The sequence below is a fragment of the Oxyura jamaicensis genome, chromosome 9, assembly GCF_011077185.1.
Source record: "Oxyura jamaicensis isolate SHBP4307 breed ruddy duck chromosome 9, BPBGC_Ojam_1.0, whole genome shotgun sequence".
NCBI lineage: Eukaryota > Metazoa > Chordata > Aves > Anseriformes > Anatidae > Oxyura > Oxyura jamaicensis.
The window spans coordinates 9,154,820-9,167,423 of record NC_048901.1 but is presented as its reverse complement, the minus strand read 5'-3'; the positions used below and the strand labels follow the sequence as shown (position 1 = coordinate 9,167,423).

The 12,604-nt window shown below is 42.8% G+C and overlaps 1 protein-coding gene across 2 annotated transcripts; it reads left to right on the top strand.

The window, feature by feature from the left end:
- The first annotated feature begins 1,879 nt into the window (after positions 1-1,879).
- Positions 1,880-12,306, top strand: PROC (protein C, inactivator of coagulation factors Va and VIIIa). 2 transcript variants are annotated; one of them, XM_035334381.1, is made up of 10 exons: positions 1,880-2,033; positions 2,591-2,751; positions 3,119-3,202; positions 3,563-3,723; positions 4,458-4,482; positions 5,023-5,133; positions 5,844-5,984; positions 6,378-6,487; positions 7,060-7,177; positions 11,639-12,306. In XM_035334381.1, exons 3-10 carry the CDS (start codon positions 3,136-3,138, stop codon positions 12,208-12,210), a joined length of 1,305 nt encoding a protein of 434 aa, XP_035190272.1. In that variant the 5' UTR covers positions 1,880-2,033; positions 2,591-2,751; positions 3,119-3,135; the 3' UTR covers positions 12,211-12,306. The 2 variants fall into 2 exon arrangements, with proteins under 2 accessions (XP_035190272.1, XP_035190274.1); XM_035334383.1 differs by lacking the exons at positions 1,880-2,033; positions 2,591-2,751 and adding an exon at positions 2,765-2,877.
- The last annotated feature ends 298 nt before the right edge of the window (positions 12,307-12,604 follow it).

Sequence of the window (12,604 nt, the reverse complement as noted above, 5' to 3'; positions counted from 1 at the left end):
AGCTCCTTGCTGAGGACATGTTCTGAGCTGCCTACCTGCCACACAGGCTGTCCAGAGCAGTGTTTCTACATTCCTGGCAACATGATCCTGTGCTCGTGTGTGAGCTGTGCAAAACCTTGGCTTCCAAGGGCCATTTCTTTTAGGAAGAGTAGCCATAGGGGACTAAAGCTTTAACTTGCTTTCCAAGAGGCGTTAACAGTGGACTGGTTAATCTGGTGCTGAGCATACTACCTAGTCTTTCCCCTTTTAGTGCCTGTTTGGAACTCAGTGTCTATTTTTACACAAGTTGATGGGGAGAGGTGGCTCAGAGAACACTATTTCTGCAATTTTTGCAAGAAATCATTACCCAAGATGTGAGGGAGACCTTGGTAGTGCTCCTGAAGGGAGAGGCTCCAGTGCACTTTTAGGCAATATGCTTAGTGATTGTATTGCTCAGTGAATTATTCAGATTTGGGCTCGTTACAGGTTAAAAGCTGTTACGGCAAAGTAGAAAGAACTGTTGGATGCAGCATAAAACGGGGTTGCTGACGAGCTGGGATCTTTAGGTCTTGTAGCTTTGCCACACTTCCTTCACTGTTGAGTAATGCTGTGTGGAAGGTGGTAGATGCTGATAGTAAACTGTGTTGCCTAAAAGACACAGGAATTCTGATTAACTGAGAAGGAAAGAAAGTTTTGAACATTAACATTTTAATCTAATTTACATATATATTCTTTTTTTTTAATTTATGGAAAATTACATTTTAAATTGCAATTTTAATTAGGAAAAACTCTAGATTCAGCACTCCTGCTGAAGAAGCTAAAGGCTGAGAACACATTGGAGAGTCTTCCAGAAAATTTCCTCTAGAAGAAGAAAGCAAAGCTTTTGGCTGCTTTATACCTAGGATATCTTTAAACAATGAAGTCTGAAACACCCATGATACTTCTTTGCTTTGGGGAAGTGATTTCCTTTGATTGTTCCTGTCTGTTCTTAATACTGTGTGAATTAGGACTTTCCACTGTGTTAATTAGAATGACATGGAACCTCCTCTGTCTTACCAGTCTCATGAAGTTTCTCTGTTTGTTCCTCCTTACAATCCTGTAGTGCTCCGCAGAAAAATTGTTCTTCTTTTAACGAAAGTCATTTAGAAAGTAGTAAGCCCAGCACTGTAATTGTTTAGATTGAAACAGTTCCCTGGCATGCAAGAGTGGGCAAATCTTTATGTATTCTGAAGCATCTTTTCTGGAATCCCCTGCTCCTGGAGTTAAATGATTATGCAAGAACCCAAGTGTTGGCTTTTATAATACATATTCTGTGGAAGCAAGAGAAATGGCAAAGGAGGAGTTCAAGAGCCCAAAATGCGAGGGCTGATGAAGAATTAAGTTCATTCTTTCTGAGTATAAGATTAAAAATAAGAAAATGAAAATGTTCTTAAAAAGCTGATGTATTGATTTTAAATGCTTTAGGTTGATAGTTGATGTGCATGTCCTAAGTTGCCAACCTATACCAAGTCTTGGAAGCAAAAATGTAGTGAAAAATATGAAATGTATATGGCAACAAAGCACTATTTCTAGATAGCCAAGTCAGCTACAAATATTATTTGTATAGTAAGTGGAATACATAATAACGCACTTGATTCCTGTTAGATTTCCTATTTTGTTTCATGTTGTCAGGTGTGTTTCATAAAACTTATTTTCAGAAAAAAATTGCTGTCATTAATCTCAGCTGAGAAGCTGAAGCAAAGCTTCAGGTCTTTCACTACTGCAGTTTTGGATGCCACTTTTTTGTTAGTTTTTTATTATTTTTTTAGCACGAGTCTGAAATGGGTGAACTTTGAAATATGAACTTTGTGTATTTAAAAAGAGCTTGTTTTTGATAAAAGTCCATGGCCAAGTTTGTAAGGGAAAACGAAAAAAGTTTTTCAAGCAGTTGGAGCTGTCCTAAACAGTGTCAGTAGATGTGAGCTGAGATGCTAGGGAAGCCTAGCCTACCTGTTCCCGACACTGGGCTGGCACTTTCTCTGATGCGGGATCCAGAGGGACGCGACGTTGTGCAGGTAATTTGCATGAGGATGTCACAGGCTGTATGGCTCGCAGAGGTGCTGCTGCAAGAGCTGCCCTCAGAGAAGGGGAGCACTGGTTTGTACCATCTCTGATTCATGAAAAATTCTGAAAAGAATTGTGTTTTTTTCTCTAAAATCTTTAATATTCAAAATGCATTAAAAGATTTTGTGCACATGAGAGCTAATCCAGTATGGCAAAAGATGCAGCGAGCTGGCACAAGCTTCTTACCCTGCCTTCTCAAAGCAGGCAGCTGTAGGGAGGGTTAGAGGCTTTGACTTCTTGTGGTGGAAACTTTGATGAGAAAGTAATGTGGAAAGACATAAAATAGTGAACTCTGTCCACATGGAGTGACTGAGGGCTTTGAGGTGGGGATCTCTCAGAGACTTCCGCACTGGTGTGGTTACACTTTCAAACTGAATATAATCATTACTATTTGCCAGAGAGTCAAAAGAAAAATCAAAACAACAACAACAACAAAGCACCACCACAAAACAGATTTGGAAAAGGCAGAAAGGATGCCTCAACTATTTCAATTTTCTCATACATGCAGGTAAACTGTCAAGCTCCCCCTGAGCCGTGTTTGTTTAATGACTAAAAAGAAAGCACTTCATGTCACTCCAAAGAGTAAATATCTGAAGTTATGGATTAACTAAGTTCCAGCAGAGCTCATGGCGGAAGAATAGATGACGCTGATTCACACTGAATAAAGCAGTAAGTGCTTCAAAAGTATGGTATCGTTCAGGATTTCACAGTACAGCTTTATTTAATGAAGCATAAAGCTTGTAAAAAATGTCTGATGACAAGGAGAGGATCTTGGGCAGACAAGAAATGTTCTGGGTAAGCTGCTGATGGGTTAAAGGGAACTAGCAAACCAGTCTGGAGAGCCTCTAACAAGCGGCTGCTTTGGAGCTGAAATCAAAGAGAAAATCATGGCACAACACAGCATTCCGTGAGGGAGCTGCTGTGTGAAAAATAAATGAAGGAAATGGCTGAGCTCTGAAGAGAACAGTCTCCAGCACGGGGGTTTTGCTGCAGCTCAGAAGTGCAGTCCCTTTCACACCTACCTTCTCTTTTTTAGAGGACTTCTGCTGCAGTATGTGGAAGCTCGTCACCATAGGTGTTCTGCTGGCTGCCTGCTCTTCACAAGTGTGTAGTACCTCAAGTAAGTTTTCATTTTTCAGGTGCTCTTCCAGTTGCTGCAAGTGTGTTTCTTGCTCCCTGTCAGCGACAGGGAGTGGCTGGAATTGTTCCCATTAAGGGATTTGGATTCCTCTAACAGACAGTGCAGGGCCGTGGTGGCTGCCTTGACGTAGCGCCCATGAGGCCTGCAAGCTGAGCGTCACAGCAGAGGCTTGGGCTTGCTTCTGCAGCGTGGCACTGATAGGCCATGTTTTCTAGAGCAAGCTCCCTTGCAGTGCTGGAGAGGGGCCATTGCTCTGAGAATAGCGTTCTTGAAGAAGGACTGCTGGCAGTTTTCAGCCAGCTCTCTTCCCTGCTTGTGCTTTCACATTTTTGTTTCCAGTATTTTACAGCTACAAAGATGCAAACCAAGTCCTGAAAATCCAGAAGCGGGCAAATTCTTTTCTGGAGGAGGTCAAACCAGGCTCTGTGGAGCGTGAGTGCAAGGAAGAGCTGTGTGACTTTGAGGAAGCCAGTGAGATATTTGAAACCAAGGAAGCAACAGTAAGTTGCTTCTCTAAGGAGGAATGTAAGACTTAACCAATAGATTGTTTTGTTAAAGTATTGCAAACTGGGACGTGGGAGATCTTGCTGTCAGCCCTCCTGACTCCTAAGGTAGAGACATGTTTTTGAATGTAATTGCTTGACAGAAATTGCCAAGTTATACCATTGCTTGTTAGCACCGCAGCACTTGGTTGCTCATGTCTGTCCCACCTGACCCAGTTTTGAGTTTTAAGGCCCAGCTAGGTAATCCCTGTTTGACCCCATTGGCTATTCTTGCTAAAACTGAGTTTCTCCTAGTCCTTCCTATCCTAGATACATATGATGAACCAGTCCTTGCTGTCCCTCAGACACCAGATTCTTTTTACAGTCTTCACAATGCCCCTGGTTTGCCAAACTAGGCACAAGTGTGATTTTATTTCAGCAACACAGGTGACTTACCTGGCAGTAAGAGATGAGAAAATAAAGTCTGTAGGGATGGGATGTTGAGGGATTGTGGTGCTGATGGGTCTGTGAGCAGGGCAGGGGGGACCTGTGGTGAGTAGGGTCATGCAGTGCATGAATGTTGGGGTTGGCCAGTTTTATTGTAGTGTATGTTGCTATACTGCCAAGAAGAATTTGACCAACGCTGTTGACTAGAATGCTGTGCTGGGTTGGCCAAAGCCATCATACGCTTCAAATCCCTTGCTTGTGATAAATATGCTTCTAGCTTTAATATAAACTTTGTTTCTCTACAGCTAAATTTCTGGAGCAAATATGTAGGTAAGTAAAAGACTTTCCTAATCATCTCTCTCTGTTTCCTCAAGGTTAGCTTGTACTCCGCCTTCCTTCTGCCGCGTATCACATACTGATTTATATTTTCATTCTCTTTTGTATGACGTGTGCAAAGAATGTTTTCCTGTCATATTGTATATGCAACTTCTTAAAAAATTCAGGTGCATCTGTGTCTATCATCAGTCACCTTCTCATAGCAAGGGCACTGGTCAAAAGTGATCGCTGATACTCTGACCCTGCCTGACATGGGTCCAAAGAGGAGCCCCACCATGGCTCTCCACTTCTGCAGTAACTTGCTTCTGCCCTGTCTGCCACAGGTTTTGCTCTTTTGTTCCCTTCTGCTCAATCCCTCTAGAGCTGTAATTCAAAACCTAAAGAAATGCCCTTGTCTGGGCTAAGACCACAGAGTTATCACTGTTCAGTGGCGGAAATGGTGTGTGGTACTTGGGAATCTGGGGAGGATCTGCTCATGTTAATGTTTGATCTGAGCTGTGGTTGAAGGGCTGAGTTTTTCTGCCTCTGTTTCAGATGGAGATCAGTGTGAGCCGCAGCCTTGTTCCAATGGGATGTGCAAGGACAATATTGGAAAGTTTTCCTGCATCTGTAACAAAGGCTGGGAGGGAGTGTTGTGCAATTATGGTAATGCTGTCTTTAATCCACGATAAAATGACATTCTTCATGACAGGGATCTCAGTAGATAGCAATCGACACTTCTGGCATTGCACAGAATGCTTGCTTTCATTATTGATGAATTCTGTTACTTCATGATGTGGTAGAAGGATTATCTGTGCTTATCTAAAGCAAAGTGAAGTTTGTGTTGCCATGGGAAGTGTTTAAAGATCTGAGATATCTGTGTTTTACAGAACTATTTCTGATATTTTTTGTAAAATGGGATAGGAGTGATGGAGTGATGTTACTTTATATATATATATATATATATATATATATAATACAGAGAAAAAAACAATCCACTGCAATATTTTATTGTCATTACTGTAACAATGTCTTCCCTGGAGAAAAGCTGCACAGTGTATTTAATGAGGAGTACATATACCATATATCATCAATGCTTTCCACCATCTGACCTGCACTCAGTGAGAGAGAATTTTCTGTTCTCCAGTCTGCCTGCCCAGACAGTAATCTCTGGGTTCCCAATCTCCCCACTGCCTTACTCTGGACCAAGGTCTATTTTCTGTCTGAAGGGCCCTAGTGCCATTAAATCCTGCAGCTGTCATCCCAAATCCACTGTCAGCTGTTGCTCACTTGAATCAAGATGTCATTTTGCCACTTTACCTTCCTGTGACTCTGGCTTTCCAGCTTCACATGCCCCTTGTTCCTTTTTTCCCCAGAGGTGAAATACACCAACTGTTCTGTCGATAATGGAGGTTGTGAACATTTCTGCAAGGATGACCCTGCCAACCAGTGCCGCTATTGCAGCTGTGCATCTGGGTACCAGCTGACAAATGACCATACCATGTGCAAGCCTGTAGGTAAGAGAAGGATGTTCACAGGAGATTTGACAGAGGGTTATTCAAACGTGAAATAAGGGGGGGGGTTACCGGAGAAGTATTTGCACTGCACTTTGTACTACTTTTCACAACATCCATTCCATGCAGAATTATTCCATGCCTGTGTTTCCCAAATCACTTCATGACCACTTCAAATCCACGTCATGACCGCTAATAGTCTAACCTGTGCCTGTGTTTTCATCGTGGAGACACAGAGAGCAATTTGAAAAGTACCTCCTCTGCAAGCGTTGAGGGAACTCCTTGAAGCCAATGGATTGTATTGCGTAGGTTAGGAAGCCGGAGGAATGCTTTTAGAAGAGGTTTTATGTTGGGTGAGCTGTTCTATGCTAATTAACTTCTCTGCATCTTCTGTAGTGGAATTCCCCTGTGGAAGAGTGAAAGTGGACTACATTGAAACCCAAGCAGGATTCAATATCCGTCTCATTGAGGGAAAAGCAGGAAGAAGGGGAGACAGCCCTTGGCAGGTAAGGAGAAAAGAATCTTTCACAAGAGACAGTTCATGCTGTTCCGGAACAGCTCTGCCTGCCTCCCTGTTCCAGGGCGACTCGTACATTGCTAGTCGTGGCGTCACATGAAGCTAAGATTTCCTTAGCTCAGCTCTTTCAAAAGCAACCAAAAAGTTGGAGTAGCAAAAAGAAATATCTGTTAAGACTCTTGGCCTTGCCATTGTTGTCAAGTTTTTTACCTTCCCGAGAATGTCAAGAGAGAGGATAGTGATGACAAATACCTGCTTTGTCACTCCATGCTGGGGAATGACACTTAATCACTGCAGCTTATACTGCCTGATGCCCACTCCAGGTATTGTAACAGCATTATTGTAGGAGTGTGAGGTAATCTCTTCTCTTCTGCAGGTATTTGTTTTTATAAGCCTTGCCTGTTCTAAATTCAAGTTAGCCGATTTAATCAGCTAAATAAGCCATAGCTTTACAGAGAAGGTTGGGTGTCATGGAGAAAGAGGAGACCTCGCATGAACGTGTACCGTATTTTGTGAGCCATGCTTCCTGCAGTGTCAGACCTCTCTGTTTCTTTGTTTCAGATCATGCTGCAAAATAGCAAAGGGAGATTTCTGTGTGGGGGTGTTCTCATCCATCCATCTTGGGTCCTAACGGCAGCACACTGCATTGATTCAGGAGAGGGTCTCAAAGTAAGACTTGGTATGGAAGAAAATCCATCCTTTTTTTTTTAAATACAACTTTGTAATTCCCAACATTTATCGTCTCAGGAGAAAGATCAGCAGGTTATAAAGACAGAAGTCCTGGATGGCAGAGTGGATTGTCTAGGAAGAATTTAATATGCACCTCAGCACAAAACAAAAAAGATTAGTAAAACCACCGGATTTCATTTGAGCCTGTATCAACCTTACTGTGGAAGTGGGCTGATGTCTTCTGAGCACTGTTGACTGTCTATAGAGTAGAAAGACTGAAAAGTCCATTTGGGGAAATCTCTTCTGCTTGTACTTTTCTGTTGATGAAAGTATTCAAGGTTGTTCCAGTAATGAAAAAAAAAAGCCCCCCTTTACAAAACGTGTATGAAGTCTTGAGCTCAAGAGCTCTTCCTGCCTTTGAACAACATTACTTCAGAGGGTTTTAGCAGAGCAGGAAAGGCACTGCGTCAACACTGCCATTACTGGCATTGCTGTTCTTAAGCATGAGAAAACCTCTGCTGAATACAATACTAATTCTCAACAAACAAAAATAGTCAGTGTTCAATTCACATTTAAGTAGAAGTTATTTTTCGGATTAGTATTTTCTGTCTACTGTTGATGACATTAGAGACATAACAGCTCAATTCCTTTCTCCTTTAATGAAGAGAGGTTGTTCTCAGTAATTGGGAAGGTCTTGAAATGTGCTGTCTGTATGCATGTTCCATATATACTGAGGATGTGCAAACATTTGAGATGTGAGACACTAAGGCACGTGTGGGTGGCAGTGTTTACGTCCATCATCCTCTGTTCAATGTACAGATGAATGTAAAAAACCATGTGATATATCCTTGTGTCCTTTTAGAGCCAGAATATTAATCTTTTCCAAAGAGGGACATCAAGTAGAAGTCAATGTGCTAGCTTGGAAATAGGCATGCAGACTGCATCCCCAAGCACTTCCAGTTACTGCTGAGTAGTTTTCTTCCCCATGAAGTGATCACTTAACATATGTATATTCGGTTTCAGTGAGGCCCAAGAAGTGAGAACCTGTGCAGGTAACTTGGTAAAGAATCTTGGAATGTTTTAGGGAAAAGCAATCATTAGTTGTGGTGTTTGAATGCTCAGTGGTGCTAGATGTAGCTTTGATGTAATTTGAAGGAGATAGTTTAGTGGGAAAATTTGGGTGAGCATACAGAGTAATTTACAGTGTGAGGATAATCACCAGTAAGGGCTCAAATTTCTTCCCCTCTCCCAGCTGCCCAAAAGACCTTCCTTGTTAATAGAGGAAGAAGCAAGTGTGTGGCCATAGACTGAGAACACCTCGTTAAGTCTTGGGGAATCGTACTCTGGTACGAAATAGAAACCACATGAGGGTCCTATACTGTGGTTTGGGTTGGTGAAGAAGAGTTGGGCATGCAGGACAGAAGTCCCTGGTCAAGAAGAAAGGAACTTTTTAAAGACCCACCTAAACATAACATGTTTGTCCTTTTACATGTACCTTTTGGACATTTTGCTGCAACTAGGAAAGCAGTCCTCATCAGAGGAGGATGCATGTTCTAAACTGTAGAGATATCCACCATTAAGACCATGAGATACATGGAACAGAGTTTTGAATAGACACATTGCCATGTCTGTGAGGGCAGATGTAAGCCCGATGACAGCAGTGAATGTGTCTGTATCAAGACTGCACAGGTGATATTAGACCTGCCTCCATCTGTCTGGGATGCCCATCAATGTTACGGCCTCGTCCTGCTGCACCTTTCTGCTCACGATCTGTAAGACTGAAACTGGAGGGGAGGCTCGCATGTGGGTTTGTGCTCATGAGCTTGGAGAGTGGCCTTGTAGCAGGATTCATATGGCTTCTTAGTGTCTGAAATGGAGAATCATAGACTATCCTGAGTTGGAATGGACCCACAAGGATCATTGAGTCCAACTCCTGGCACCACACAGGTCCACCGAACAATTCAGACCATGTGACTAAGTGCCCAGTCCAAACGCTTCTTGAACTCCGACAGGCTTGGTGCCGTGACTACGTCCCTGGGGAGCCTGTTCCAGTGCACAACCACCCTCTCAGTGAAGAACCTTTTCCTGATACCCAGCCTGAACCTCCCCTGTCACAGCTTGACTCCATTCCCTCAGGTCTTATCGCTGGTCACTAAAAAGAACAGATCCGTGCCTGCCCCTCTGCTCCCCCTCGTGAAGAAGCTGTAGGCCACGATGAGGTCTCCCCTCAGCCTCCTCTAGGTCTCAGAGTAGGTGAAGTTTTGGAAGATAAATTTGAGAACGTCCCAAATTTCCTTCTTGTGGCTCTTGTTCCTGCATCTCCAGCTTGCATCCAGAAGTGTGTTCCAAGATGTTAGGTGAATGTCATCATATCTGCATCAATTCAGAATGCCATCTCTGCCATCAGAAAACAGGTTCCACATTTACTCGTTTATGTAGAACACCACAGCAATATTTTTCTGCTAGCAGCAAAAAGATTGTGCTTCTCCTTGGTGCGGGGGAGGAACTGGATGCTTTTCACACAGGCTCCAGGTTTTCTGTGTCCAGGTGTGTATTGGAAGTCAGAATGGTATTCTCTTGCGGATAGATGAGGGGTGCAGGGGGAACTGTTGCTACAGTAGCACCCATCTTAGAACTGTCCCCTGCTTGTTCACAGGTGTCTCTCAGGATAGATAGTCACGGCCATGCTTGTATACAGAGCACGTGAAGCTCCTACACAGCTAAACTGCCTTCTTCAAGAGGAAGTGCTCTGACAGTGATCAAGTCTAGAATTATTCCTGAGCCCTAAAGTAGAGATTTGTATCTGTGAAGACAAGAAAAAATCCCTGCCTCTTATCCTCAGAAATCTGCCAGTCAGCCCCCTGCCGCAGTGGCTGCAGGGTGGGAGAACGTAGCAAGGAAATGTATTCCCAGGGTGCTGGGACACTGCCACCACAAAGAGGAGATCACAGAAAAAAAATGATTTGTGAGTGATGGCTTGGTAATAAGAAGTCCTTCAGGCTCTGGTACTGCATGATACAGGTGATCACTCAAGCAGTTTCAGTAGTTTGAGATGTCTTCCGAGGCCAGGTATGAAATGGCAATGGCCGTTGGCAAAGGAACAAGATGAGAGCCTTAGAAATAACTGGTCTGGATGTCCAAGATCCAAAGCTGGAGTTATGGGGTCTTTTGAGAATCTGTTTCTGGAACTGCTGTGGATCATAAAGTCCCTATGCTTGGAGACACTCTCAGTCTTGTACAGAGAAAAAAAAAACAGCAGCAATACCCCATTGATAGGTTCAAGTGCAGCAAAAGGCTCCAGAAGATGTTGGTAATGCAAAGTCAGAGGAACTTTAAGGTTTGTGTCTGGAAGGATTAAAGTAAAATTGAAGGAAGTAAAAAGTTACTTGGGTGGGGCAACAACTGTGAAGGACAGTATTGTGAAGCACACATTTGAAAAGGTGGTAATAAAGAGCAACTTTGAACACACCTATAGAGGGACTGAGAAAGAAGAAAGCATGCCACTGTCACGCTCCTGCGGCATGGGCAGAGGTGAGGTGCCAGCCTGGGTGTCCTGCCATCTCATGTGCTCAGATGCGTGCCTTCCTGCAGCTTGAATGTGCAAAGATGACAGATCTCCAAAGAAGTATTTTAATCCAGTAAATACTGAAACATGCATTGGATGTAAGCTTAAATTAACTGATGGCACAGTGCAGAAATGCAGCAACCACTGTTAATTGCTTTTTGTGGCTACTTCTCATTCTATCAGAGATCTTTTCCTGTCTTTTCCAGTGTATCACACACAAATGACTTGCTCTTGCCTTTCTGTCCCTTTTCAACTTAGTTTCCTGCTTACTTTTGCTTGACTGCTTGGCTTATGAAGTGTCCATGGTCATGTAGCACAAATAGAAACTGAGAATCAAAAATTCCTTAAAATACAGATGCATGATTTTAGAAGGGAATAGTCTTACCAATCAGTCACGTTTATCCTTTAAATCCTGAAGGTCAGTCAATCTAAACAATGGTTATACAGCAAAAATAAGTAATGTTTAAGTAAAGTAGTCTTGTTTTGCTGTATGCTTGCTCTCCTTGCTTTTAATGCTGATTCCAAGAAGATTGTTTTCCTTCTCAAGAAGATCTCTTCAGTTGAGCAAGTGTACTGTAATAAGAACACAACAGGGCAATACAAAGGCAATTTCAGTCTCTCAACTGATGTTCATAGCTCTGGGATACCAATCCATTTAGTACACTGTGTATTCATGAATTAGGCAAATCTGGAAGGTCTACAATGTGTGTATCAAGTAAAAAAATGTTAACCAATACATAAAATGAACAAGTGTCTATTTTACAAGCAAATTAAAAACGTGAAGTAGAGTCCTAAAGCCCCATTGTAATACAGGTGCTTTGGTGGCCAAGGTGAAGGAAGGCTCCCTTTGTTTTGACAAATCAGAAGGTTCAGGAGCATCTCTCTTCTTCTTGTTCACTCCTCCAGGTAAATACCACCGTCTCCGTACTGAGGCAAATGAGCAAACCATTTGGGTCGATAAATGTGTGAGCCATGAAAATTACACCAAGGAGACCACCGATAATGACATAGCCATGCTGCACTTGGCTGAGCCTGTGATGTATAACAAATACGCGCTCCCTATCTGCCTTCCCACACGGGACCTGGCAGAGCACGAGCTGACAAGGCACGGGAGACAGATGATGGTAACTGGATGGGGCAGCACAAGTGATTTGGAAAAGAGGAATTACTCAACTCTCCTCAGCTACATCGAGATCCCAATGGTTCCCAGGAATGAGTGTGCACAAGTGATGAGCTATACTATCTCTGACAACATGCTGTGTGCTGGGACTTTAGGAGACAGAAAAGACGCCTGCATTGGTGACAGTGGAGGCCCTATGATTACTAAGTATAAGGGTACTTGGTTTTTGGTAGGACTGGTGAGCTGGGGTGAAGGCTGTGGAAGAAAGGAGAAATTTGGAGTCTACACCAAAGTTAGTCAGTACCTAGAATGGATCCAGCAGCACATAGATGAGATGTCACCTTCTTGGAAGGGTTGATACTGGTACTGCGAGCCTGCAATATTGTGGCTATGTGACAGTATGCAGTGTAATGTACTGTCAGATCTTCAGTATTAAATATTGAGTGTATGTTAACCTTGTGTAGTGTTTTCCTTGGTACTTTCTCCAGGTTACGTTGTTTATTTATAGCATGGTTCTGCTTAGGCCTTATGGGCAAGAGATAGTAGTACCCTATTAGGCTGAGAGGCTGTACAGCATTGTAGAAAATAAGATAGTCTGTGGTCCAACCAATCTTTTAAGTAAAAAATGACTGAATTGGTTGGGGTGGGGGGAGAAACAGAGAGATCTATTTAGGAAAAAATGAATCAAAAATAAACTTAGTGATACAGTTCTGTCATTTCAGCTTTACTCTAGCATATCCACAATGACTGTT

Coding starts and splice junctions, on each gene's coding strand:
- PROC (XM_035334381.1), top strand. CDS start 3,136: ATGTGGAAGCTCGTCACCATAGGTGTTCTGCTGGCTGCCTGCTCTTCA. Junction 3,724..4,457: donor TTGAAACCAAGGAAGCAACA/GTAAGTTGCTTC, acceptor GTTTCTCTACAG/CTAAATTTCTGGAGCAAATA. Junction 4,483..5,022: donor TTTCTGGAGCAAATATGTAG/GTAAGTAAAAGA, acceptor CCTCTGTTTCAG/ATGGAGATCAGTGTGAGCCG.